General features: G+C 42.1%; 1 protein-coding gene across 2 annotated transcripts; it reads left to right on the top strand.

Moving 5' to 3' along the window:
• The first annotated feature begins 139 nt into the window (after positions 1-139).
• KDM1B (lysine demethylase 1B) lies at positions 140-23474 on the top strand. 2 transcript variants are annotated; one of them, XM_053396793.1, is made up of 22 exons: positions 140-320; positions 1964-2008; positions 5658-5751; positions 6440-6564; positions 7333-7422; positions 8572-8683; positions 10049-10165; positions 10580-10618; positions 11296-11500; positions 11964-12142; positions 12917-13093; positions 13522-13596; positions 14066-14203; positions 14915-15086; positions 17479-17606; positions 17749-17880; positions 18926-19000; positions 19475-19591; positions 20113-20238; positions 20603-20725; positions 21675-21827; positions 22744-23474. In XM_053396793.1, exons 3-22 carry the CDS (start codon positions 5662-5664, stop codon positions 22825-22827), a joined length of 2457 nt encoding a protein of 818 aa, XP_053252768.1. In that variant the 5' UTR covers positions 140-320; positions 1964-2008; positions 5658-5661; the 3' UTR covers positions 22828-23474. The 2 variants fall into 2 exon arrangements, with proteins under 2 accessions (XP_053252768.1, XP_053252769.1); XM_053396794.1 differs by having other exon boundaries at positions 140-363.
• Positions 23475-25136: the final 1662 nt, after the last annotated feature.

Here is a 25136-nt window from a genome sequence, read left to right as displayed (position 1 = left end):
CATTGTCTCCTCCCCTCGCCCCACCCGCTACGCGCTGAGGACAGCGGAAGCTGCAGCTGCAGCAGCAGCAAGGGGAGGAGGTGGGGAAGGAACCGACGGGAGGAGCCGGACGCTGGTGAGCTCGGCTCGGGGGCTGGGTCTCCTTCGGCCGGGCAAGGAAGCGGACGGAGGCAGGGATTTCCTCGTCTGGGGAAAGGGGGGCGGTGCTGCTGCGTCGCTGCTCTGCTCTCCTGGCTCCGACCTGCTGCAGCAAGTGGATGGCAGCCCGGGCAACAAAAGGAGCGGCGCCGCCTCCGGTCTCTCGTCCCCCCGGGCACCGGGTCAGTCGATGCAAGGGCGATTGGTTCCCCGCTCCTCCTCCTGGTGCGGGACTTGGTCTCCCTTGCATGTGTGAGCGTGCGTTGAGGGGTAGTAGGGCGAGGAGCGCTTCCTGGGGAGGGGGGGGGTCGCCCAGTGTGGATCTGTAGGGAATCGGGACACGGTTTTATTTGTGGGGTGGGGATTTGCCCGTCCCACCCCACTCCACTAGCAGCAGCCAGTTTTCCGGGCTTGGGTGCACATTGGAGTAACAAAACAAGCCCGTGGGACGCGCGTCCGAGCCGATGGCAGAGTGGCTTCCCAGCGCCAGGGAGGAGGGAGGAGAGAAAGGCATGCTGAGCAAATGTGCACAGCGACGAGGAAACCCTGCGGAGCCCTCGCCTGTTTGTAGGAAGAGGGCCAGAGGGTGTGATTTCAAGACGGGCTTGAGCCCCAGTACCTATTTGCTTTGTGGGTAATCCCACCAGGACCCTGAGTTGGCATCTTGGGGTCTGTTTGTTTGTGGGAGGCGCACAAAAGATGCCCGCTGCATAGGAAGGTGGTAGTTTGCAGCTGGTTCCAAGTCTTCCCTAACCTGATGCCTCCAGATGTTTTAGAGCACAGCTCCAATAAGCCTTCACCATTGGCTATCCTGACTGGGGCTGATGGGAGTTGCAGCCTCTGGAGGGCACCAGGTCAGGGAAGGTTGATCTACTGCTCAGCAATTATTACCTCTCTGTAGCACTTTAAAAACCCTGATAAGAAAAAGGGCTAACCCTGGATAGTGTAAGTAGTGTATGCTTTTTATTTTAAATGGTATTTTAACTCCTGAAACGTAGGTTAGTAGTTGAAAAAAATAAAAGCCCCAAGCCTAGTCAAAAGCTACAGCTAACCTCCAACCCATGAGTTTCCAAATGCTAGGCCACACATTTTTAAATGACTGCTAGATGACTGCACTCGTTTTATGGCTTTGGGGGAAGCTGTGGGGTGCTCTCAGTGTTCATTTAGAACAGGGGTTCCATCTCCAGCGCTTTCAAGGGCCTTCAGCTTCAGAATTTGGATGTGCAAAATTCCAAATCTTGACTGTGATGAGCCAGTTAGGATCTTATGCAGTCTTTCTCTTACTTTTGTGTTACCATGATGACTGTATCCACTCTCTGCATTGTCAGCTTGGTGAATTCAATGGCACATCAGAAATGGGAAATGCAGTACTTTCAAAATGTTAGTAACACATTGGAGGGTTGTTGTTGTTATTTTTGCCCTGAATTCCACTTGAGAGCCCAGTCAAGGTTGGATCCTGTGAACTCTCCAGCCTGCAGGTATCAAAAGAGTTGCGGTAGAGCTTGTGGGAAGCTGCGTGCAACAAGTCAACACACTTCTGACAAAAGCCCCCACTTCCCACATAGATGGACTTTTGTATCAAGCTGATTGGGATACATGTGCATATTTCCCTGGCCATCATTAGCCTTTAAGGGACCAAATACCTCATTGTGAAAAGTCCTGCTCCAGGGGGTAATTTCTCTTACACCTTCCGTACAGAGAATTCAGAGGTTTTAGAAATAGACTCTTCTTGTGGAGACCATGTTGTTTGAATCAGGAGGGTAGGATTCAGTAGCTAGAAAGATACCATTTTCTTACCATGTTTTCTCTTTTTCTATTATTACAGCTCTCTTTAGTTTGACATCTGAAAGCTGGGCGATTTGATTCCAAGGTGAGCAGAAACCTACTCTTCCTGTGGTGGGACTTACCCACAGTGAACATAATTATCTTTCTAGCATAATTGCAGCCCACCTTCCTATCTGTAGCCTGTGTGGGTTATTCTGGAGCTCGTAGCCTATACAGTGGTACCTCGAACCGTCCCCCTTGCTAATGCTTTAAGTAATGTGCTCCGCTAACCTGGAAGTAGGTGCTCCTTGTTGCAAACTTTGCCTCGGGATGCGAGTGGAAGTTGTGCCCTGGCGGCACACACACAGCGGGAAACACCATTAGCAAAAGCATGGCTCATGTTACGAGGAGTTTCTGGTCATGAACGGACCTCCAGAACCAATTAAGTTTGTAACCGGAGGTACCACTGTAGCTGCCCCTTGCAAGCGTGTACTCAAAATTCTAAATAAATCTAAATTCATATTCAGGTGCACTGAATTGTGTCACTTCATTCCAGCAAGAGCTTAAAATACGGTCTTGATATTAGAGAGAAAAAGTTAATAAGTATGCATTCAAGGGCATGGAAGTTTTGAAACGTTCTTAAAAGAGGCTCATATCTTGTATGTTAGTAGTGTTATATTCCAGAGGTGTGCACAGACCCCAAGATTTGCCTTGTATTTGTTCATCCTGAAAAATCAAATATGCTTCTGAGTTGTCTGTGCACTCTCCACTTCAATCTGTAATTTGGGTTCTGACCTCTGTATAAAATGAAGCTCTATGTTCCCTATTCACTAGGATATAACTTTGCCCCATTTTGGCCAAAGTGAAGTAAATTTTCAGGTACAGGAGCACTTCTAGAGTGGACTAAGCCTTCCAAATTACAGACAAGCAGGGTCAGGCTTTTTTGTTTAGGAAGTAAAAGGGATTCATTTTTTTCCATAATCCATTATGGGGTGGAGAAGTGGGGCTTACCTCTTGCTCTCTCTTGAAATAATTAATTTGTGGGTAAACTTTGCACATTTTTGCCTGTACATTTTTTTAAAAGTCTGGCTTCACACATTTTTCTTTCTTTCTTTCCGGTGATTGCTTGTGCCCTGCCGCAGGCCTTACATTGTGAGGCTGCCGAGAACAGTGCCTGTGGAGTCCTGAAGAGTTTTGGGTGTGTGTTTTGCTGAATAAAAGCAATTTAGGAATTATACACACACACACACACACACACACACACACACACACACACACACACACAAACTGCACCAGCCAATCCTTTTTTTAACAAAGAAAGAAACAAAAAAGCAATTCAGAATCCATCAGTGTTCCGCTGGCAAAATTGTAGGACAGCCTCACTTTTTGCAAAGCCCATGGATCTAGAGAAACACAGATATATAGGAAAAGATAGAGCTATATGGGGTGGAAAAGCTGAGTGACATGAGGCTTTTGGGGAGCCTTCATCTGGCTTGGTGTTTATTGACATTGTGCTTCAACTTGGGAGGGGAATTTATCTCATGATCTGGCCCCCACTTGGAGCCAGTGTACACCTCTATTGTTTGCCTGGTTATACATTAGACAACTCATGTCTGGTGGGAAGCCTCAGATCTCAGATGAAATGGTTATATATGTACCTTATGCAGGATTTCGTTCTTGACACACATTGGCACACCACACACTGGGGGGAAATGTGTTTTTATTCATGTATATGCTGAATCCTGCCTTGTATGCGTGGGTTGAAGAGTTATGTGGGCTTTTCAATAGCTACTACCGTGTGTCCAGATCCTTGTTTATCTCACTGGTAGGGCAAACCTCTTGGGTTAGTACATTAATAGGTTAATAGTTGCAGTTGTTCTTAACTTAAAAGCAAAGCAAAACTAGTAAAACCTAAGGAGTTAAAATGTTTAACCAGAATAAGCATAAGCAAAAAGAGAAGTGGAACGGAATCTCAGTGTACTTGGTTGTTGTTTTTAAATCTGCTGTGATATTGTGCTTATACTTTGTTTTTACATATGTAAATGGTTTCCCTAAATTTCAGTTTCATTTTCAATTTGAATTTTTTTCCCCTTGAAAAGTCTTGTATTTCAAAATGAAAAATTACCGCTTTACCTTCTACGCGTTTCAATGAGCCCTTCCTATAACTTGAAACAAAAGTGCATTTTAATGGGTTTAAATGATCCACTATCCTATGAAATATATAATCAAACATGTTAGTTGCTGCCTTTTGGAATGAAGAGATGTTTGCTCTTCCTGTTATCTAAAATCACCACTAACTCCACCCTGCAAGTATTAACAGCAGTTTAGTAAAGATAAGCAATTTAGTCAAGATGGCAATTGTCAGCAGATCTTGCATGCTTTATAGTTTTGACTGGTTTGCATCCCTTCATTTTCTATGTGTGGTCAGGGCAGCTCCCAGGCTATTGACCCTTGTAACTTCTTTCTGGGAGAGAGTTTCATATCAAAATTGTTTATTCCCTCATCCATCCTCTTCTTTCTTTTCTGTTTGCTTTGCCTTACCTGCATTCATAGATGTAGCACAGCATGTATAGGTTTTATTTCTTTTGATTTGTATAAAATATTTTAATGTCATGCTCAAAGTGATGTATGGAAGAGGGTTCCCCCCCCCCATATTTGATATGTATGCTTAGAAATGTAAACAGCTTGTTCTCACTTCTCATCAGGACGGATAAGCAGCCGTGGGAAGGTGTGCTGAAACTGAGAGACAATTTGCTCACATATGTGTGCTGCAGCTGTGCTGTTAAAGTCCCAGAGCTACTGTTTTTACTATATAGTTCATTTGAGCTATCAGAAGCATAGCTGAATCATGGCCTGAATTGTGCACAGTTCTGGGAGGGGCATTTTGGCTAAGTTTCTCACAGTACATACCTATGCACATTTACACAGAAGTCAGCCTCTGTGTGTTCAGTGGGGTTTACTCTGAGGTCAGCATGCATAGGATTGCAACCTTAAAACTGTAGGGTTGGAACCAGGGAAACACATAGGGAAGGGGGCTGGTGGAAGATGACTTTCTCACCCATACTAGTTTTGGGGGGTTGCTCTCAGCAGCCCCTGCTACAGACCATTCAGCAGGACCCCTCTGGGGTAGCATTCCAGTATGGGAGGCTGAGGGGATCCCTGAAAATCGCCTGGAGGCACTTTTGGTGAGTAGAGTGGAAGCTGCCTCTGATTGGGTTTTGGGGGTCCCCCCCTTAGCCCTCCTGTGTCACAACGCCGTCCTCTTCAGCAGCATCCCCTGAACCCCAGGGGAGATATTTTGGAGAACAAGGGGAATGCTCGGAAAGGAGACGGGGAGTCAATTTTCTTTGGCTCTAACCCAAGATTATTTACTTACTAAATTTATATCCTGCCCTTCCTCCCAAAAGGAGCCCAAGGAGGCAAACACACAAATGATAAAACTGTTAAAATCATCTAGAATATTAATGAGCTGTTCTCTCTTCCTCTTTTCCCTCCCTCCTTTCTTTCCTCTTTTTGCCTCTTCTTCTGACGTCTACCATTTTGTCTAGTTCTTCATTTTAATTTCCTTTGTCCAAGATCTGGAAAGAGAGCTGGTTCAAACAGTGAAGCCACTAGCCTGCATTGGTGATGCTGGAAGGTTTAAGCAAAGGGAAGCTTCAAGCTTGTTTATTTCTCCACCCCTCTTTGTGTGGGGAGGCTCTCTGAACTCTAGTGTTGGAATACTGCCTAACTTCCTCCTGGTTTTTATCCTGCAGCGCCATGTCAACTGGGAGGGTCCGAACAAAGAAAAAAACACCTCCTGTTGACCATTCTCCCGATAATCTTCCTCTGAGAAGTTCAGGGAGACAGGTACTTTTATCAATTTCATTCACAGGGTTGCAAGCAGGGTTGTGTATTATCTACTTAGGAAATGAAGAGTATTGCAGTCCTATGCATATTAGTCTGCAGTGTCCTGTTGATTTCACAGCCAGGCAGTGATCTTACTTACAAGTTGATGTGCATGACATTGCAGCCTTAATGGTGAACGTGCTGTTGAGTTTTTCCAAGCAAAATTGGAGCTCATCTTTGGCATAATGTAATGGGCTGTTGTTTTGGACTCTTCCTTGTTTTGGACTGTTCCCTGTTCTGTGTGTGAAGCTAGTTATGACACTTCTTTGGTTTTTATTTTTTCTGCATTTCCATGTGAATGCAAGTTGCATACAATATTGCTATCTTTTTGACACATTTCCCCCCATCCCCGGGTCTAGATTTATTTTGTACTGGAATACCTTTCTATCACGGATTGGAAATCCATGCCTCTCCAGAAGCTCAAGTTTCCATCAGTCCCAGCCAGCATGGCCTGTCGCCCAGAATTATGGGAGTTGTAGTTCAGCAATATCTGGAGGGCCAAAGGTTCCCCATCCTTGTTCTGTAGGAAAACACAATCAGTGTAACTGTCCTCCATCACTATTGCACCAGAAAGCCTCACCAATAAAGACTGCTGAATATATCATAAATCTGTTGTGACCTTTTCGTTCACACAGTTGTGTTCTTTTAGGTGAGGAGGAAAGCTGCAGAGGCAGCTGAAGATGATGATGATGCTTCAGAGAAGAAGTACAGAAAATGTGAAAAGGCAGGATGTACAGCAACATGTCCCGTTTGCTTTGCCAGTGCTGCTGAAAGGTTTGGGCTCCTCTCTCTTCCCCCTTCACAGTCCCAAGGTTTCAGAAAGTGATCTTCAGCTTGATAGATTTCATTTCTGGTTTGTCTGAGTGAATTCTTATGACTATTATTAATGGAGGGAAGTGGATGTATGCTCCTAGGGGAAGGTACAATAAAAGCAGCTTAAAAAGTAGTTAGAAACCAAACAAACAAAAAAATCCCAGATACTGTATATATTTTAAAGCACACATAAAAGCTATAAAAGAGGCGGAAACCCATTCATCCTGCTGGGAAGTCTTTTCCAACAAAATATAAACCTACATTTTTCTTCAGGATTATATTTTTAAACAAGTAGATGGTGCTTCATAGCATACCTGAAGGAGTGTCTCCACCCCCATCATTCAGCCCAGCCACTGAGGTCCAGCTCCGAGGGCCTTCTGGTACTTCCCTCACTGTGAGGTGAGGTTACAGGGAACCAGGCAGAGGGCCTTCTTGGTGGTGGCGCCTGCCCTGTGGAATGCCCTCTCATCAGATGTCAAGGAAATCAAGGAAACAACTATCTGACTTTTAGTAGACATCTGAAGGCAGCCCTGTTTAGGGAAGTTTTTAATGTTTGATGTTTTATTCTGTTTTTACTATGTTGGGAGCCGCCTTATTATTATTATTATTATTATTATTATTATTATTATTATAGACCGCTAACGTGTGGCAGTCTAAAGTATTTTCAAATTGTAGGACAAAGCGTATCCTTTCGATAAATGTAGTCTTTTCTGATTTCTTCTGTTTTAGGTGTGCTAAAAATGGCTACACATCAAGATGGTATCACCTTTCCTGTGGGGAACATTTCTGTAATGAATGTTTTGATCATTACTACCGAAGGTATTCTTTCTCTTTTTTGAAGTAATTGCTTTTTTTAAGGGGTGGGGGACAGGATGCAACCGAAAGTGTGTTAATTCAATGGCAAAGCATTTTAATCTTGATCTGGTTAAAGAAATAAGATATGGAAGGTAATATACATAATTGCTGTGCTTTGCTACCCATTTTGACTTAATTTTGAAATGAGACTGAAAACAACAGTGCTGCTTTTATAATGGCCATAAATTGTAGGGGTTTGAATTTATCAAGAAATGTCAACAATGTCTGGGGGATTGATACTCACACAATAACCTAACAGCTTCCTTTTCGAAGCAACTCTGGGCAAAGGCAATGAATGCTTTAAAAGGCGGGGATGGGGGAGTGTATTCTTTTAAAAGGATATACAGTCATGCCTTGGTTTTCAAATAGCTTAGTTCTTGAACGTTTTGGGTCCCGAATGCTGCAACCCCAGAAGTGACTGTTCTGGTTTGCGAATTATTTTTGGAAGCCGAACATTCAACAGGGTTTCTGTGGCTTCCGATTGGCTGCAGGAGCTTCCTGCAGCCAATGAGAAGCCGCACCTCGGTTTCTGAATGTTTAGGAAGTTGAACGGACTTCCGGAATGGATTCCGTTTGACTTCCAAGGTACGACTGTATTGGCTGTTTGTAGGATGTTGGACCAGCTAAGTATCTACACTCTCAGGATGACTTTAATAGGCCTTTCTGTTTGTTGTGAACTGCTGAACATTTTGACAAAGTGCTCTCAGCTAGAAAATACGCAAAGCAACATCAGTAGACTGGGCAAAAACGGTTTCTGGGAACACAGGCTGTCTGCTAAAGCCAGGTTGCACAGGGAGACCAAGTTTTGATGGAGTGAGGGAAGCTATTCCAACAGTGAAGCCATTGTGTAGATTTGGGTATCCATAATAAGGACACCTAATTTATCAGATTAAACAAAATAAAAACCATGCACAATATTGCCTTGAAGTTGAGCTTTGCAACTTCTGTGCTTGCTTAGGAAAACAAATACTGTGGCCAGGATCATGTTGTCTTAATACCTATTTCTTTTTCTAGGCATTCCATGTTTGGGATGAACTGTCTATTAAAGTATACCAAACCATGTGTAGGCGATTCCTTCCCTCTACTTAACATTTCCTTTGTCCCTCCTTTTAGTCATAAAGATGGCTACGAAAAATACACTGCCTGGAAAAGGATTTGGACCAGTAATGGAAAAAGTGAACCCAGCCCTAAAGCTTTTATGGCTGATCAACAGCTCCCTTACTGGGTGAGGGCTTTATTTATGATGACATAACACTGTGAATGTAGTGCATGTTCATTTTTTATTTCCCTTCACAGTAAGTGTGTTTGAAGGAAGTGTTAAGCAATGGATTTGATTATTATTGTTATTGTTTCAACCTTGGGGTTGAAAGTGAAAATAATATGAAGGAAGCATACAATATTTGGCGGCAGGCCACATGTCTTGTGTATGCAGAATGTACAGTGGTACCTCGGGTTACATACGCTTCAGGTTACAGACACTTCAGGTTACAGACTCCGCTAACCCAAAAACAGTACCTCAGGTTAAGAACTTTGCTTCAGGATGAGAACAGAAATCATGTGGTGGCAGTGGGAGGCCCCATTAGCTAAAGTGGTGCTTCAGGTTAAGAACAGTTTCAGCTTAAGAACAGACCTCCGTAACAAATTAAGTACTTAACCTGAGGTACCACTGTACCAGGTTCAAACCCTGGCATCTCCAGGTGAGACTGAGAAAATCATCTGTCTGAAATTCTGGAAAGTTGCTACCAGGAGATGACACTGAGCTAGCACATGAAAGAAACAAACCACACCTGGTTTAGCATTATGCCTAAACCAGGGATTTTCACTTGTTTCACTCCAGACAGACCACAGAGGTTTGTTCTTTCTTACTGATTGTGCTATGTTTGGAGCAAAGTGACCTCTAGTCTGGATGTAACTTTAAGCCAGAGGTTGTGGTTCACTTCTCCCCAAATACTGTACTGGTAGGATGGACTGAAGCAGTCATGATCAGGTATAGATGAAGAAGTATAGGTTATATGCTGATTATTAGAAAAGAAGGGGTTTTTGATTGGTTGTGGAGCTTACAGAACCTCAAAATGATTATCCTTCTTTCCTGAGATGGGAGTGGATCATGGGGTTCCAAGAGCAGTTAGGATTTCAGTTAGGGCAGTTGGAAGCTACAGGCTGAGGAGAGAGAATCAGAAAGGTGAGGGAATGAGTACAGTACTTGCTTAATAACCTATATGACTGTAAGATCTGTGCCTTGCAGTTTAGGGAAGAAAGGCTTTCATAAATTAGAAGGCAACGTTTTGTCTACAGGCTGATCATCCCAACAGTTATCTTTTCACTTCCTGCTGGATGAGCTGCCATGCAGTCTGCACCCTTTTGGGGGAATCAATTGGTTGAAAAGCCTCTGATTTACCTCTCCTGAGAAAGGAAGGGTAGGTCAGCTCAAAATGCACACTCATACGAAGTTGGTGGAGAAAATGTAGGCACAGCTTGCATGTCTGCTGCTTAAGGAAGTCTTCCTGAAATTTTGAGAGACGTGTCTTTAATCTTATTAGTGTGCCTTTGTTTCTGGATGTACCGAGCAACTTCGTCGTTTTATCTCTAGGTTCAGTGTACAAAGCCAGAGTGTGGGAAATGGCGGCAGCTGACAAAGGAAATCCAGCTTACCTCGCAAATAGCCAAAACATACCGCTGTGGCATGAAACTGAACAATTCCACCAAGGTACCTTCAACCCTCAAATGTACTGAAAATGCAGGTTGGTTTGGTCGTTTCTAGAGGCTGATGGGAGCCCCAGGCTTAAAACAATTGTGCAGTGTTTGTTTGGAGACACCCTTGTACTGCTGCAGTACACACAAGGATTTACATGCATTTAAAACTCTGTGAGGGTGGCACCAGAAAACTGCCAGGTGGGTGGAAAAGCTTGACACCTTCTTCCCTGGCCACTTTTCCACTCTACCCCTTCCCAAAGCTGCCTTTCTCTTGGGGTTTTTAAAACATACCATTGAGTGGAATTTGTAGTTTGGCCCTAAGTGTCATGGCTTTTATTAACAGAAGTCATGCCATTTCTTCAGTGTTCCTCTTACATGCAAGTCAGAGGAGCTATCCTGTTGTCTGAAAGTGTTGTATTTGTTTCAGGTGGAAGGCCCAGACCATTGCTCCATGCCTGAGGATCTGGTAAGCAATGTTTTAGGAAAGTCCTGCATGTGGTATCAGAATGAATTGTAACTGTGAGGAACACAGTGGTGCAGGCTTAGTAGTAAATACTGTTTGGGTAACATTCTGACTTTGGAACTGGAGACTTTAAGAAAGAGCCTAGCTGTTGCTTAAGGAAAAGGCCAAAGACATCTCAAGCTATTCAGCTTATTAGTAGGGTGTTTGTGTGACTAGAATTATTGTACTATGTTTAAACTGTGAGGAGCACCTGTATGTTATTTCTTTTTTTAAAAGGGCAAAACAGAAAAGTTCTACCTTGATAGTTGCCCTTGCAAAATCTCAACTCTCAGACCTACTGCTGTTTTGTTAGATTGTTAGCCGCTTTGAGACTCCTTAGGGTAGTGATAAAGCGGGATATCAAATCCAAACTCCTCCTCTTCTACTGCTTTGTTAGTGCAAATCACCTCAAAGCGATGGATGGTTGAGAGCCACATTACCTAGTCCCATATTAGACTTCTGAGCAATTAGAGTAAGCTACATTGCTATGGGAAAGGCATTTCCATATAGAAGCTTCCCTACACTCCTGGTAGAGCAGTCAGAAATGGCCTGTGTCTTTTAAGTGTCATTGGGACTGAGAGATAATATGATAACAAAAGCTTTAATTCTTCTTCCTGACTCTTTCCTCCACTCCTTCGTAGAGAGTTGCTGAAGTTTCAGATCACTGGTGGTATTCAATGCTCATCCTTCCACCTTTGCTGAAGGACAGTGTGGCTGCTCCTTTGCTGTCTGCATACTACCCAGACTGTGTGGGCATGAGCCCCTCTTGTACCAGTACTCACCGGTTGGTTGGTGAATCCAATGCAATAAAAATGGAGCACTTAAAGTCTCCACCCACTATAGCTGGTAAGCTCTGAGTACTTTTCTGCCTTCTTCTAGTAGCTATTGATAGCCTTATTTTCCATGGTACGAGAGTACTTTTTCTATATTAACATGAATTAGAATGTCTTGTCTTCTCAAAAATGAGACTGACCATCAACCATGTATACTTTGTAATATTTGCGTCGTTTATATTTGTGAGCATGTAATATAAGCATATTCTTCCTGTAAGCAACACTTTGGTGCATATGCTCGAGGTCCACTAAGGCGTTTTGGGCAGAGAGGAGATCTGTAAGCACCATAAATAATTGTTGTAAGCAGAAGCCACAGTTCTTATACCCAGTATTATCCTAGTATATGTTGCAGGGACCTGTAATAGAGTTCACATTTGTTTACATGCCCTAGAGCTTTGTGCCTTTTTATTAAGCTACCGTGACGGCTCACGGAGATGCTACATGCAGCTCATTCTGTGTTGTATGTTGCCTTCCAGGGATGAACAAGTACTTCCAGCCTTTCTACCAGCCCAACGAATGTGGTAAAGCACTGTGTGTGAGACCAGATGTAATGGAACTAGATGAACTCTATGAGTTTCCAGAATATTCACGAGACCCCACCATGTATCTAGCTCTGAGAAACCTCATTTTGGCTCTGTGGTACACAAACTGCAAAGTAAGCATGGCTGAATATTCGCCCCGAAAAGATTATCATCTCACTTAAAAAATATATCAACCTAAACTTCCCTTGTCCTGGTTTCCTTCTCCCACTTGCTCCATAGACAAGACCTTCTCAATCATTATGGTTTTTGCTTTTCAGTGGGGGAGGACCCCCCCAACCCATCCCATTTCAGTCCTGCTGGCCCTGCAGCAATTGGGATTTTTTAGAGCAGGGATGGAGAACCTGTGGCTCTCCAGATGTTGGGCATCTGTCTGTCCAAGCCAGTATGGCCAATGGTCAGTGATGATGGGAGTGGTAGTCCAGCAACATCTGGTGGGCCACAGGTTCCTCATCCCTGCTCCAGAAGTCCTGTTGCAGCGGGAGGGTGGAACTCTGCTCATGGTAAGACAAAAGGTTGCAGTGACTGACCAGGCCATGCCTTTGGAGCAGATGAAAGAAAACATCACAAGAAACCCTCCATCTGCTGAGGAAAACAAGGCTTCCTGGTGAGGCCTGTGTTCCTTTCGTCCCTCCTTAAGTACGCCTTCACAATGTGATCCAGATTCCCAGGTGTGCAGATGGGGCTTTTCCATACAAAGCTGCCCTATTTCATGCTTTTCAGTACACAGGTACATGACTGGAAGTTTACTTGGATGGGTGTCACTTTGTTGATCTGGGAGATGTAAATTAGCTGTTGAGCTTCACCATCTGAAGGACAGTTTGCTATATTGTTCCAGCAGCAGTCAAATTCTTGCCTCTCCTCCTTTCCCCCAATCCTTCAATGCACAGGAAGCCCTAACCCCTCAGAAATGTACGCATCACATCATTGTTCGAGGCCTTGTGCGCATTCGCTGTGTGCGGGAGACGGAGCGAATACTTCATTTTATGACCAGGAAAGGTCTGATTAACACAGGGGTCTTATCAGTTCATCCTGATCAACCTCTTCTGCCCAAAGACTTCCATAATGTAAGTATTTTAAAATACAGAGTACTAATAAACTGGTTCTAGGAGATTCTGATGGGACAAGGAGGGTGAAGGGAGAAAGGACTCCTTTTAAGGGTAAAAAGTGAAAGAGGGGTTGGCCTTCTAGACCTCTTGGTCAGTGTCAAAACTCTTTTTCAGGGGCTCATGGCTTCTCAAGAACTGTCAACATCGGCATAGACAAAATCGTCTGCTGTCGTTCAGTTCAGGCTAGGATACTTTCTCTTCACTGTCCTCATTTTTGGTTGATATTGTAGCACTTGCTCAGCTTCTCCTAATGAAACCCTTCAGCAGGAACAGAATTTTATCTGAACAATGTTTCAAATTGTTCTGAGACTTGCTTAGAAAAAACAAGTCTTGCTAGTCTCAAAAGAATGCTAGCATCACTAGTTTACTTTTCTTCTTCTTTTAAGAAATCTGTCATTGTGGTTGGGGCTGGTCCTGCTGGATTAGCAGCTGCAAGACAGCTTCAGAACTTTGGAATTAAGGTGAGACTTTTTCAAATAAAGTATAGCATTTCAACATTTCTGTCTCCTCCTCTTCTGGCATATCTACACTTTGCTGCTGCTACCTGAGTAAGAAAAAGAAAGGGCCTGTTCTCAGAGTCCAGATGTCCTGGGAAAGTGCCTTAATTTGTTTCAAGGCTGAGCTTGAAATAATTATGAGGCTAGGGTTTGTTGCATGATTTGTTGCAGCTTATACAGTATTTGGGCATGGAGAATGGTAGGCATAGCTTGTCTGCTCACAGTATCCACCTTTTAAGGAGGAACTTAATGTCTTCACTTGGTAGACGGATTTTCTGCCTCTGAGGTTTAGGATTCACCAATTAAAAACTTGGTGAACTCCTAGCATAATGTTCTATTATTGATTGACCACCTTGGCATTATTTGGTTAACTCTGGAAAGATTTTTGTTTCATAGCAGTGTTCCTTACCACCGCTGCTTTTGTATGTTGCAGGTTCTTGTGCTAGAAGCGAAGGACAGAATTGGGGGCCGCGTGTGGGACGATAAGACTTTCAAAGGGATCACTGTGGGAAAAGGGCCACAGATAGTGAACGGCTGTGTCAACAATCCAGTAGCACTAATGTGTGAGCAAGTGGGTTTGCATTTTTATTCATGAAAACATTGTCCTTCTGAAGCTTAATATACACTGATCCTTGTAAACTTAACTTTCTTATTAGAGAGGTTTTTCGGGCAGCTCAGAATCCACATCCCACTCAAGCTGCAGGTGTATTGGGTCACTTTGGGAAAGTAGCTGTTCTTCAGCTTTGTTTTACTGTTTGTGAAAGAGATACATTAAAGGTCTAATTGTAGGGTTGTAAAGAGGAATGAGATAATGAAAGGTGGTTACCGTCCTTAGGAGCAGGAAGTTCTACAAATAACATTTGAAAACTTTGCTAAGTGTTTCAATCAGGCTTTCTGTTCATACATTTTTCTTCTTCTCTCACATGGTACTTTGATTTAAGTAATACAATGAGTTACCTCCATATTTAGGGAAGCTATCAATTTGCTGTAAATAACAGAATAATAGTCTTTTCAAGCGCTAGTCCACTTACTACTTAGAATGGTGATTCTTCAGAGTTGACGCTTACTATAATAAATGAAATAATCCTGATTCCTATAATATAGAACCCTCGCTGAAGATGTTTAGCTTTTATTGATTGGTTGGTGTTGACATCAATGAAAATTGTGGTCCTTTGGGAGGGAGGGATATAAATTTAACAAATAATAAAAATGAAGGTTTGCATCCCGTGACAGTAACTGATTATCTACTTCCCCCACGTTCAAAATCCCTGTCTTTTTAAAGCTGGGCATTAAAATGCATAAAATTGGAGAGAAGTGTGATCTGATCCAGGAAGGTGGAAGGATAACTGACCCCACTATAGACAAGCGCATGGACTTCCATTTCAATTCTATCCTTGATGTTGTAGCAGACTGGAGAAAAGACAAAAATCAGCATCAGGATATTCCTCTTGGAGGTAAGTAGAAACAATGAAGAGCCACATGACACATAGTGCAATGGGGATAAAGGAGCACCTGTAGAAGTCGTCTCAGATATTTGTGCCAGCTCAGCTTTCAGTTCTTGTATTTTGTTGCATTTGAATGACCTTTGACAGAAGATTGTGGGCTGTTCAGAGCAATTTCACTAGGCAAACAGGATTTCCTGGGCCTAGTACCCTGTATGTCGCTATTGGCAATGACTGTTCTTCTGTTACTAATATGAACGGTTATTTTTAATACATGGAAATGATTTAATATGCATTTATTTAACAGATTTTTAACCTGCCTTTCTGAGTTCCTGCCCTCACAAGGCGTTTTGCAGCAATTGCAAATAGTTCAAATACCATAATTATATAACAGATAATTATGCAGTAAGTTTAGAACATTTATGTAACGTTAACAGACAGCAGCAGCAATTCAAATGGGGGAAATACCGTATTTTTCGCCCTATAGGACGCACCGTCCCATAAGGCGCACCTAGTTTTTTGGGGGGGAAATAAAGGGGAAAAAATTATTTCCCCCCCAGGCGCGGGGCTGGGGTGGGGGAGGCCCGAGCTTCCCCCGACCCCAGCCCCCAAACAGGCAGCTCTCTGCAAGCCGTGGGAGCCCAGCGCTGGCTCCCGCTGCTTGGGGAGAGGTCCGCGAAGCCTGGGCGCGCTGATCTCAGCGCGCGCACTCTTCGGCATGCAGACAACTCTCCGCAAGCAGCAGGAGCACTCCCGCTGCTTGCGGAGAGCTCCGCGAAGCCTGGACGCGCTGATCTCAGCGCGCGCAGGCTTCGGCATGCAGGCAACTCTCCGCAAGCAGCGGGAGCACTCCTGCTGCTTGTGGAGAGGTCCGCGAAGCCTGGACGCGTTGATCTCAGCGCACGCAGGCTTCGGCATGCAGGCAACTCTCCGCAAGCAGCGGGAGCACTCCTGCTGCTTGTGGAGAGGTCCGCGAAGCCTGGACGCGTTGATCTCAGCGCGCGCAGGCTTCGGCATGCAGGCAACTCTCCGCAAGCAGCGGGAGCACTCCTGCTGCTTGTGGAGAGGTCCGCGAAGCCTGGACGCGTTGATCTCAGCGCGCGCAGGCTTCCGCATGCAGGCAACTCTCCGCAAGTAGCGGGAGCGCTCCCGCTGCTTGCGGAGAGGTCCGCGAAGCCTGGAGCGCTGAGCTCAGCGCGCGCAGGCTTCAGCGAAAGCCTGCATTCGCCCCATAGGACGCACACACATTTCCCCTTCATTTTTGGAGGGGAAAAAGTGCGTCCTATAGGGCGAAAAATACGGTAGCTTTACGTCCTTTATGAACAATATCTCCCTGAAGAACAATAGCCAAGTGACAGCAGTAGATGTAGTGACATCATTAAGTGAATAAATTACTTGGAATACATTTTCCTCAGTACCTGTTTTATTAATATGCAAACTAATTGACATTATTAAAACTCCTACAACCAACCAACTTGGATTTCTTTAACCAAGTGACAGTCCCAGAAGAGATTATCCCAAATTGCACACAATTAGCAACGTGCAGGAATTATTTCTGAGTATAGAATTCCAGTTTCTTTTACACAGAATTTGGGAGAGTTGTAAAGAGTGTGCTGAGCCCAGAAAATAAAGTGTCTTGTAGTAGGCTTGCTGTGGCCTAGCAGTGGTGAAGTTAATAGACTGGTTTACAGTCACTTTAAACCATAGTTGTGAATGAATGTGCAGTGTGCTAGTGCACAGAATGAAAATCATTGCTGCTTAGCATTATTCCTCCTGCTGCTGCTACATGCTGGGAGCTAATTTGACCAAGTATTTTGTCCAGATACTCGTGGTTTCTCTCGCTCTAAACAAACCATGAACTGTAACCAAGGTTTGTCCTTTACTTGCCATTTAGGTTTTGTTGAGGAGGAAACAAACCATGAGCCTAGGTTCAGATGCTAATGTTAAGCCAAACCATGGCTTAGCTTCCAGCAGTTCAGGAGAAACAGGGGAGGAATGAAGCAGTCATGTTTTTGCTCCGTGCCCCATCACCCTTTAAATCACAGTAATGTGCAAACCAGACCGGTGTATGAGTATGTTTGGTGGCAGTTACCTCTGCTGGTAGACCACATGTTTGTGAGAAAAGTGCTGCCAGACAATTAAGGAAGGATGAGCACTTTAAAGCCCTATCAGTTTCAGTGGAAAATATGTTAAGCATGCATTCAACTCTATTTTGAAATAGCTGTCACTTAAAAGTGTGCAACTTTAACTGGATCATGCCCATAATATTTAAATTTTGACGGGGGCAGCAGGAACTATTCTGGTACAGCTTCATTTTAAAATTAAACAAGAACACTTAAAAGTAGGGTGAAATTGTAAGGAAAAATGATTATTGATAATGATTGGATATATTTATTATTTGCAGATAAAATCCAGGAGATCTATAAAGTTTTTATTCAGGAATCTGGTATTCAGTTCAGTGATCTCGAGGAAAAAGTTCTTCAGTTCCATGTCAGTAACCTTGAATACGCCTGTGGCAGCAACCTCCATGAGGTGAGCATGGGATGGACTTGTGCGACAGAAGAATTGTGGTCTCCCAGATGCTAGTCCCACACTCTAACTACTGCACCACATTGGCTCTTCGGGTGTTGAGTGCTCAAACTGTTCAGTGATAAGAATTCTGTTCTCCTTACAGGTTTCTGCACGTTCCTGGGATCACAATGAATTTTTTGCTCAGTTTGCTGGAGATCACACGCTCTTAAACTCGGGATACTCAACAATAATTGAAAAAATGGCTGAAGGTCTGGACATTCGGTTAAAGGTTCCAGTAAGTAACAAAAAATGGACGAGAAGCCAGTTTGTTTTGATGTGCTTTGGAGTAGTTCATCTTCCTAGTGTTTGGCTTGGTTCTCTTTGCGTTGGAACATACAGGTGGTACTTAACCGCTTGAATTTTCCAAAGTTATTTCCAGTGGTGTCTCATTTATTAATCTGCTTTGGAACATATAAATGGTTCTTCTTATTGCTTATGCCTTCAATCTAGAACATTTTCCACATTCAGCAAGCTCAGTGTGTATTACAATATATCTATTGGATTTTATTATCTCAAGTAGTCAGAGAGAGATTTGCCAAAGATGACTCTATGAACTAGGTAGGATTTAGAATTCAGGAGCAAAACTTTAGAATTCATAATGCATAAAAGCAAAGGAGTGAGTCTCAGTGATGGGGTGCTCAGATTCCCACCAATACATAAAAATCTCTAGTGGAACATTGCTTGCATCTTTCTCCTGATTGATCCTTCACATAATGCATTTACTCATGAGCAGTTAGCTTAACACTCCTTCCCCCATGTCTTCCATTGAGAACTCTTCTGCTTTGAAAAAATCCACAAAATATAGGCTTACGCTAATGTCTTAAGTGTTATGGATGATATTCAACATTGTGCAGGTGAAATTGCCCTTCCTGTTCTTCCACATGCACCCCCATCCCCTCATCTGCTCCAAAGGGTCCATCTTCAGAGCTGATTTGAGGAAAACACAGGGGCTGTAGGTGGAAGGAGAGGCAGTCCTTTTGTGTAAGCAGAAGTCTGTTCCACTTGTAGATGAGGCACCACCATAGACAAATACAGTGGTACCTTGGGTTAAGAACTTAATTCGTTCTGAAGGTCTGTTCTTAACCTGAGGTACCACTTTAGCTAATGGGGCCTCCCACTGCCACTACACCGCTGCCATGCAATTTCTCTTCTCATCCTGAAGCAAAGTTCTTAACCTGAGGTACTATTTCTGGGTTAGCAGAGTCTGTAACCTGAAGCGTCTGTAACCCGAGGTACCACTGTATGTCTTTCACAACTCTGAATCCCCTTCTTCTTGTCAGGTTCGCAGTATAGACTATACGGGGGAAGAAGTCCAAGTGACTGCAACCGATGGAACTCTCTGGAAAGCACAAAAGGTGACGTGTCTCATCTTTCTCAACTTCTGCTATATGTTTTCAAACATCACAGTAAACATCTTGTTCAAAGTGTTGTGTACAACTGGCTTTTTAAAGACTTGATGCCTCATGTTAAGGGGTAGCTTTCGCTGCAGCAGCTAAACAAGGGGTGCAAGTGAAGTGAGTTTCTCAACTTATCAAGCAGGACAGAGCTATTTATTGTGTTTCAGATGCCATATCACCAGCCTACCTGCTTCCCGCATCCTTACAGCTGTAATGTGAATTCTTGACACATCTTTACATTTGTGCTAAGGAGCCGGTTGTGGGCTGAGTGCTGGGCAGGTGGTGAAAAGTGTGGGACAAAGTATCAAGTTGTCTTAAAAGCATGAAACTGAGGTTTTTAGTGCCTACCTGGTGCCAAACCTTCCCAACCTGCCTGTGTTATGTTGAGCTACTTCAACTGTAGTATAATTAGGACTACTTTTCTCCCACCAGGTTTTAGTTGCTGTACCTCTGACTATTCTTCAAAAAGGCGCCATTCTGTTTAACCCAGCCTTGTCAGAGAGAAAAATGAAAGCTATCAATAGTTTGGGAGCTGGAGTCATTGAGAAGGTAAGAGTGCAACTTTTATATGACGATGTGAAGAGCAGTATGAGTGGCATTTGGTTTGTACCCTATCAGATTTGCTTTCCATAATCGGATCTGCTCAGAAATAACGAGATGACAAAGCATGGGTACATAGCAGTCCTTCATAAATTGAAATAAATAATCTTCAGGGTTTGTGATGGGTAACCAAAGTCTGCCTGTCCACCAGCTCTTGCAAAACAGATTAAAATTATGCCCCATTAAAACTGAAAATTTCCTCCATTTTGCCAATTTGAATCTCAGGTCTTCCATCACCCAACTCCTCATAGAAAGAAATGCAACTTAATTTTGTTTCCTGTGATTTGCACAGACTATCTTGACCAGAGTCTACCTACTATTAGTTTACAACAATCAGTAATAGCCCAATCCTATTTATGTGCAATTGCAATTATATCCTACTAGGTTCACTGAGGCCTACTTCCAAGTAAGCGTGCATAGAATTTCAGCCCAAATCAACAATGAGGTCATTCTTGTCTTTTTCCCTCTAGATTGCACTACAGTTTCCATATAGATTCTGGGACAGCAAGATTCAAGGAGCTGATTACTTTGGCCATGTTCCACCTAGTTCCAGCAAACGTGGACTCTTCAGTGTTTTCTATGACATGGATCCACAGGTACACATTACCTGAAGACTTAACACTGACCCTAATTGTTCTTCAAATAAGGAAACATGATGAGCTTTAAAATCACTTCTCTTCCCCTACCACCCTAGGAATTCGCCACCATTTCATAGTGCGATTAGTTTAAGATATATTTCTGGCAACTTTAGCATTTTTAAAAAAAACAATTGCTCATTACAAGACAGAAGCTTTGAAAAGTGATGTGATATACTCAGTCAAGGAGAAACCTAAAAGGTGCCAGGAATCTTTCTTGTTCTATGGGTTGGCTAACATTAGTTTCAGAGAGGCTGTTAGAGAGTCATTTAGCAGAACTACAGTAGATAAAATGTAAGTGTCCATGTTTGTGTCTTGTTCTCAGCGTAAATGCAGTGTTCTAATGTCTGTTGTTACGGGTGATGCTGTGGCAACTATGAAGAATTTAGATGACAAGCAAGTGCTGCAACAATGCATGATTGTGCTCCGTGAGCTGTTTAAGGAACAGGTAGGTCTTGTTTTTTATTGACTCAAGCATAGATGAGACACCAGTTTCAAGTCTTTCACACTTAACTGAATTTATTAATAGTTGTAAATGGCTCTGATATTTGCATTATATGGATATATTTATTAACTAATATAATGTATAATAATTATAGTATATAACAGATAGCAACAAAAAGAGATTAATGATGCGACTAAGCGTATTATCAAACTAAGTCATAGGAGTAAAGCAACTGAAAAAGACTTTGTAAATGACTGTACTTGGTATACGACTAACATTGGATATTGCTCTAAATGTCATAAATCTGGATTTATGTATTCTAAATAAAAAATAAATATTAAATAGGATGAAAGAAATGAAACAGCAGCTTGCCAAATTATTCCTATTTTTAATAGTTTGCCTGGGAACCATGTTTGTTGTGGCTTCCATACATGAAAACATTCTGCATCAGACCACTGGTGCATATAGAAGCAGTTTTAGAATAGAATCACAGATTTGGAAGGGACCCTGAGGGTCATCTAGTCCAACCCCCTGCAATTCAGGAATCTTTTGCCCAACTCAAGGGTCAAACATGTGCCTGAGTTTAAGATTCTAATGAACTGAGGTTTCAGATAGGAGTTTTTCCCAGTCTCTGGAGAAGCCAGGAATTGAACTTAGGACCTGTTGCATGCAAATTCATGACACAGGACTCTACACGAGGATCTACAAAACTGACTACTTAAAAAAGGAGAGACAACTGTCCTGACATGTTTCACTTGGTTAGGCCCCCTAACCAACACTTTAATTCTCTAGCTGTTTATAATGGGACTGTCCATTGACTTTAACAGAACAACTTCAGAGCATGTGACCAGTCACTTAGAGCATCTGTGTGTGTTGACCTGGTGAATATATGTGTTCACAGATGGGTTGTATGCATTTCATAAGTAATTCTTTGCCTATTGTTGTAATCCAGGAAGTGCCAGACCCAGTCAAGTACTTCGTTACACGATGGAACAAAGATCCTTGGATCCAAATGGCGTATAGTTTTGTGAAGACAGGGGGCAGCGGTGAAGCTTATGACATCCTAGCAGAAGACATACAAGGAAAAATATTTTTTGCTGGAGAGGTGAGATCTTGATTATGTACACTAAAAAAATTGAATTCAAATTCTTATAAAATAAGATACAAGCTAGAATAGGATGGAATGTATTCAGGGGTATGTTCAACTTAGGTTCTATTCAGAATAGACCCACTGAAATTACGTAATAAGCCTAAATTAACCATGCTTACTTCAATGGATCTACACTGAGTAGGACTAGCACTGGCTACAATCCAGTCTCTGAGGAAGCATTGCAGAAAACCAGTGAAATCCAGTTGCTAGTGTGCTGATCGGACTTCAGATCCTTTAAGAATATAAACAGCTGTTAGACTGGTTGTTCAGTCATCTGAGTGGCAGCAAGTCTTCAGGGAAAAAAAAACCTATGTAGGGGATTATACCTAGGACTAATATTACACACACACACAAAGCGCCATTTCAATCTCACTTCAGGCCTTGCTTGTGGGGTTGAAACTGGTTTTGTTGTGCTGCTGAAGACATTCACCATGATATTCCTGTTGATTCTCCTGGAACTCTGAGGCACAGGATACTACATACAGTGGTAGTATGTGACTGGGCAAAATAATAATCTCTGCTATGAAAATTCCTCAACATGGAATAAAACACCCATTGTGGCTCGTGATTTATTTTTAAGATATAGATACGTAGACTATTTCATATATATCATTGGTAGAATAGATATTGACACTTCCTGTGTGGGTTTATACCAGGCTTCCTCAACCTCGGCCCTCCAGATGTTTTTGGCCTACAACTCCCATGATCCCTAGCTAGCAGGAGCAGTAATCAGGGATGATGGGAATTGTAGTCTCAAAACATCTGGTGGGCTAAGGGTGAGGAAGCCAGGTTTATACATATTATGTGTCTAATGAGTGTAGTTCTATGTTCATATAAGAATTCCTCACATTATGTTTCTCTTTTTAAATAGGCCACAAACAGACATTTCCCACAGACAGTTACTGGAGCTTACTTGAGCGGTGTTCGAGAAGCAAGCAAAATAGCAGCATCTTGAATACTACACTACTGTTTACAGATTTTCTTTTAACAACTTCCTCAAATTCAAAATTCAAGTTTCAGGGTTACTATTATTGCTCAAATGGTGCTTAATTCTTTGGTACCTAAAGAGACAATCCTTTTTTCTTCCACTTTTTTCATCTTTTCCGTGATGTTGATGTTTTATCAGCACAGCATGCTAAAGGAACTGTTATTTAAAAACACTACCAGCAGATATTCAAGCTCATTAACCTCTGAACTTCATTTTTGTGACCTATTTGAGATAGATGATTTATATTGTCAAAGGGTGAAATGTGTCAAAGGGTAAACATGTGCTGCAAGGACTGTTAAATAACCCACGTTTTCAGATAGTGGGTCAACAAGATGGCAGGTGACTCCAATCAAGTTTTGAAAAATGTATTCTTTTTAAACTAAATTGTTGGAAGTGTACACAATCATTGGGCTTGCTGGTGTTTTTTTTAATGAAAGAAGATATATAAAACCAACCCTAACCATTACTTACCCAGAGGAAATGTCACAAAAGCATCTCTTAATGTGTATACTAGGATGAGGGCTTAGTATTTGCTGATCATGTAGATGGACCAGAAAAAAATGTTTGTTTTGTGGCCATTTCCTTTTTGTGTGCAGTGAAATTTCTAAATCATAGCAGCTGTGTAGGTGCAGTCATTTATATAATTGTGAAAGCATGTTGAAGGTCACGTAGTTGAGCAAGCCGTTCAACTTTCTTGCTTAAAAATGAGGTCAAATGATTACTTTTTATGAAGGGTTAAAATTATGTAGCCTCATTTTAATGGGAGAGATTTAAGTAGACTCTGAAATCAGTGAGACTTGAAAATACTTAATGAGGCTGGGTTGTACCCATAGTTGTGAAAAATTACCTAGAAGAAAAAGATGATTTAACTAAATAATTCACTTTTAAGTAGTTGAAGATACTAATGTATACACATAGTTCATTCATCAGCTAACTTTTGCTTTTCATTATGAAAAAATAATAGTGGGAATTTCAATATGGAAGCATGGGCAGTTTTACTTTCTAAAGAAAGCCTCAGAAAATGTGTGATTACTACCCCTGTATGTTTTGCTATAATGATAATATATGGCCCTGAATATCTTACTATGTAACATCATATTGAGAAAGATTTAAAAGTTATGCTGTTAGGAAATCATCAAGCTTTTCTTATAGTTGAACTGCTATTATTTCACTAAGTTGCTTAATAGGAAGTATAACTCTCTGAGAGCTTATAGTAAGAAATGTAAAGTATGAAAATGGAATGCTGATTTCCTCCCATCATTTACTCTTCTTTTCAAAAACTGAAAACATGTGAATACCTAGCTAAAATAAGCCAATTGGCCCATATCTAAAACTAATTTTGTTGGTGCATCTAGCTATTGTCTGAAGTGTAATTTTTATTTAAAAATGGAAGCTTGTGCTTGGGAATAGTTGAAGGCGTGAGTTTGAGCAGAGATATTAGTCATGACTGTAAGGATTTTGTAGTAATCAGCATTAAGACAAGATGAAGAGTCATACTGTAAATGTGAAACCATTTACTGTATAAAGTACCTGTAAATTATTACATTACAGAAGTGTTTAAACAGCAGGACCTGTTGTCCATAAAAAGAAAAAGCTTAGTTAAGATATGGAAACTACTTTTTTTACATTTATTTAAAAATGTCAGAGTTGGTGGGTTCACTTTGAACAATTGATCCCAAAGAATTAAAAAATAATCATGTGAAGCTTATTTTTTAAGCATGGTCATTTTCTATTGTGTATATACAACTTATGCCTTGTACATCTAGGGGGGGAAATCTCCTTGCTGTGGAGCATGATGTTCAAAGTGACTTATTGGTAATGTAATAAACTGGAAAATGCTAAATCAGTTGTGTTGCTAATTTCTAATCAAATAGTAAAGGCAAACTGTACCCATGTACTTAAAATGCATTTTATATGGATTTTTAACTCATCCCCTCCTGGAAAATGCAGAGGATGTCAGTCTCAAAACAATTACTTCAGTTATTAACTAGGATGACAAATGTCTACTCCACTGCTCCTTTCTGACAATCCTTTCAAAGTAATAGTATTCTGCTAGAGGGAACAGACTTTAGGGCCAACCACATTTCCTGGAACAGGCGAAGATTCCATGTCAGATGGCAGCAATACTCCTCAGCAAAGTTCACTTCCTTCCAATCTGATGGAAGAAGGTGGCAATAATTCTGAAATTGCCTTCCACACTTGTTCCCAGCCTAGCAGGCCATCACTTGAGGCCCACTGGCCCTTAAATACCATGCAATCACATCCATTGCCACAGC

Source organism: Podarcis raffonei, chromosome 7, assembly GCF_027172205.1.
Source record: "Podarcis raffonei isolate rPodRaf1 chromosome 7, rPodRaf1.pri, whole genome shotgun sequence".
NCBI classification, from domain to species: Eukaryota; Metazoa; Chordata; class Lepidosauria; order Squamata; family Lacertidae; genus Podarcis; species Podarcis raffonei.
Note: the sequence above shows the minus strand (reverse complement) of the source record. Positions and strands in the feature narration are given on the sequence as shown.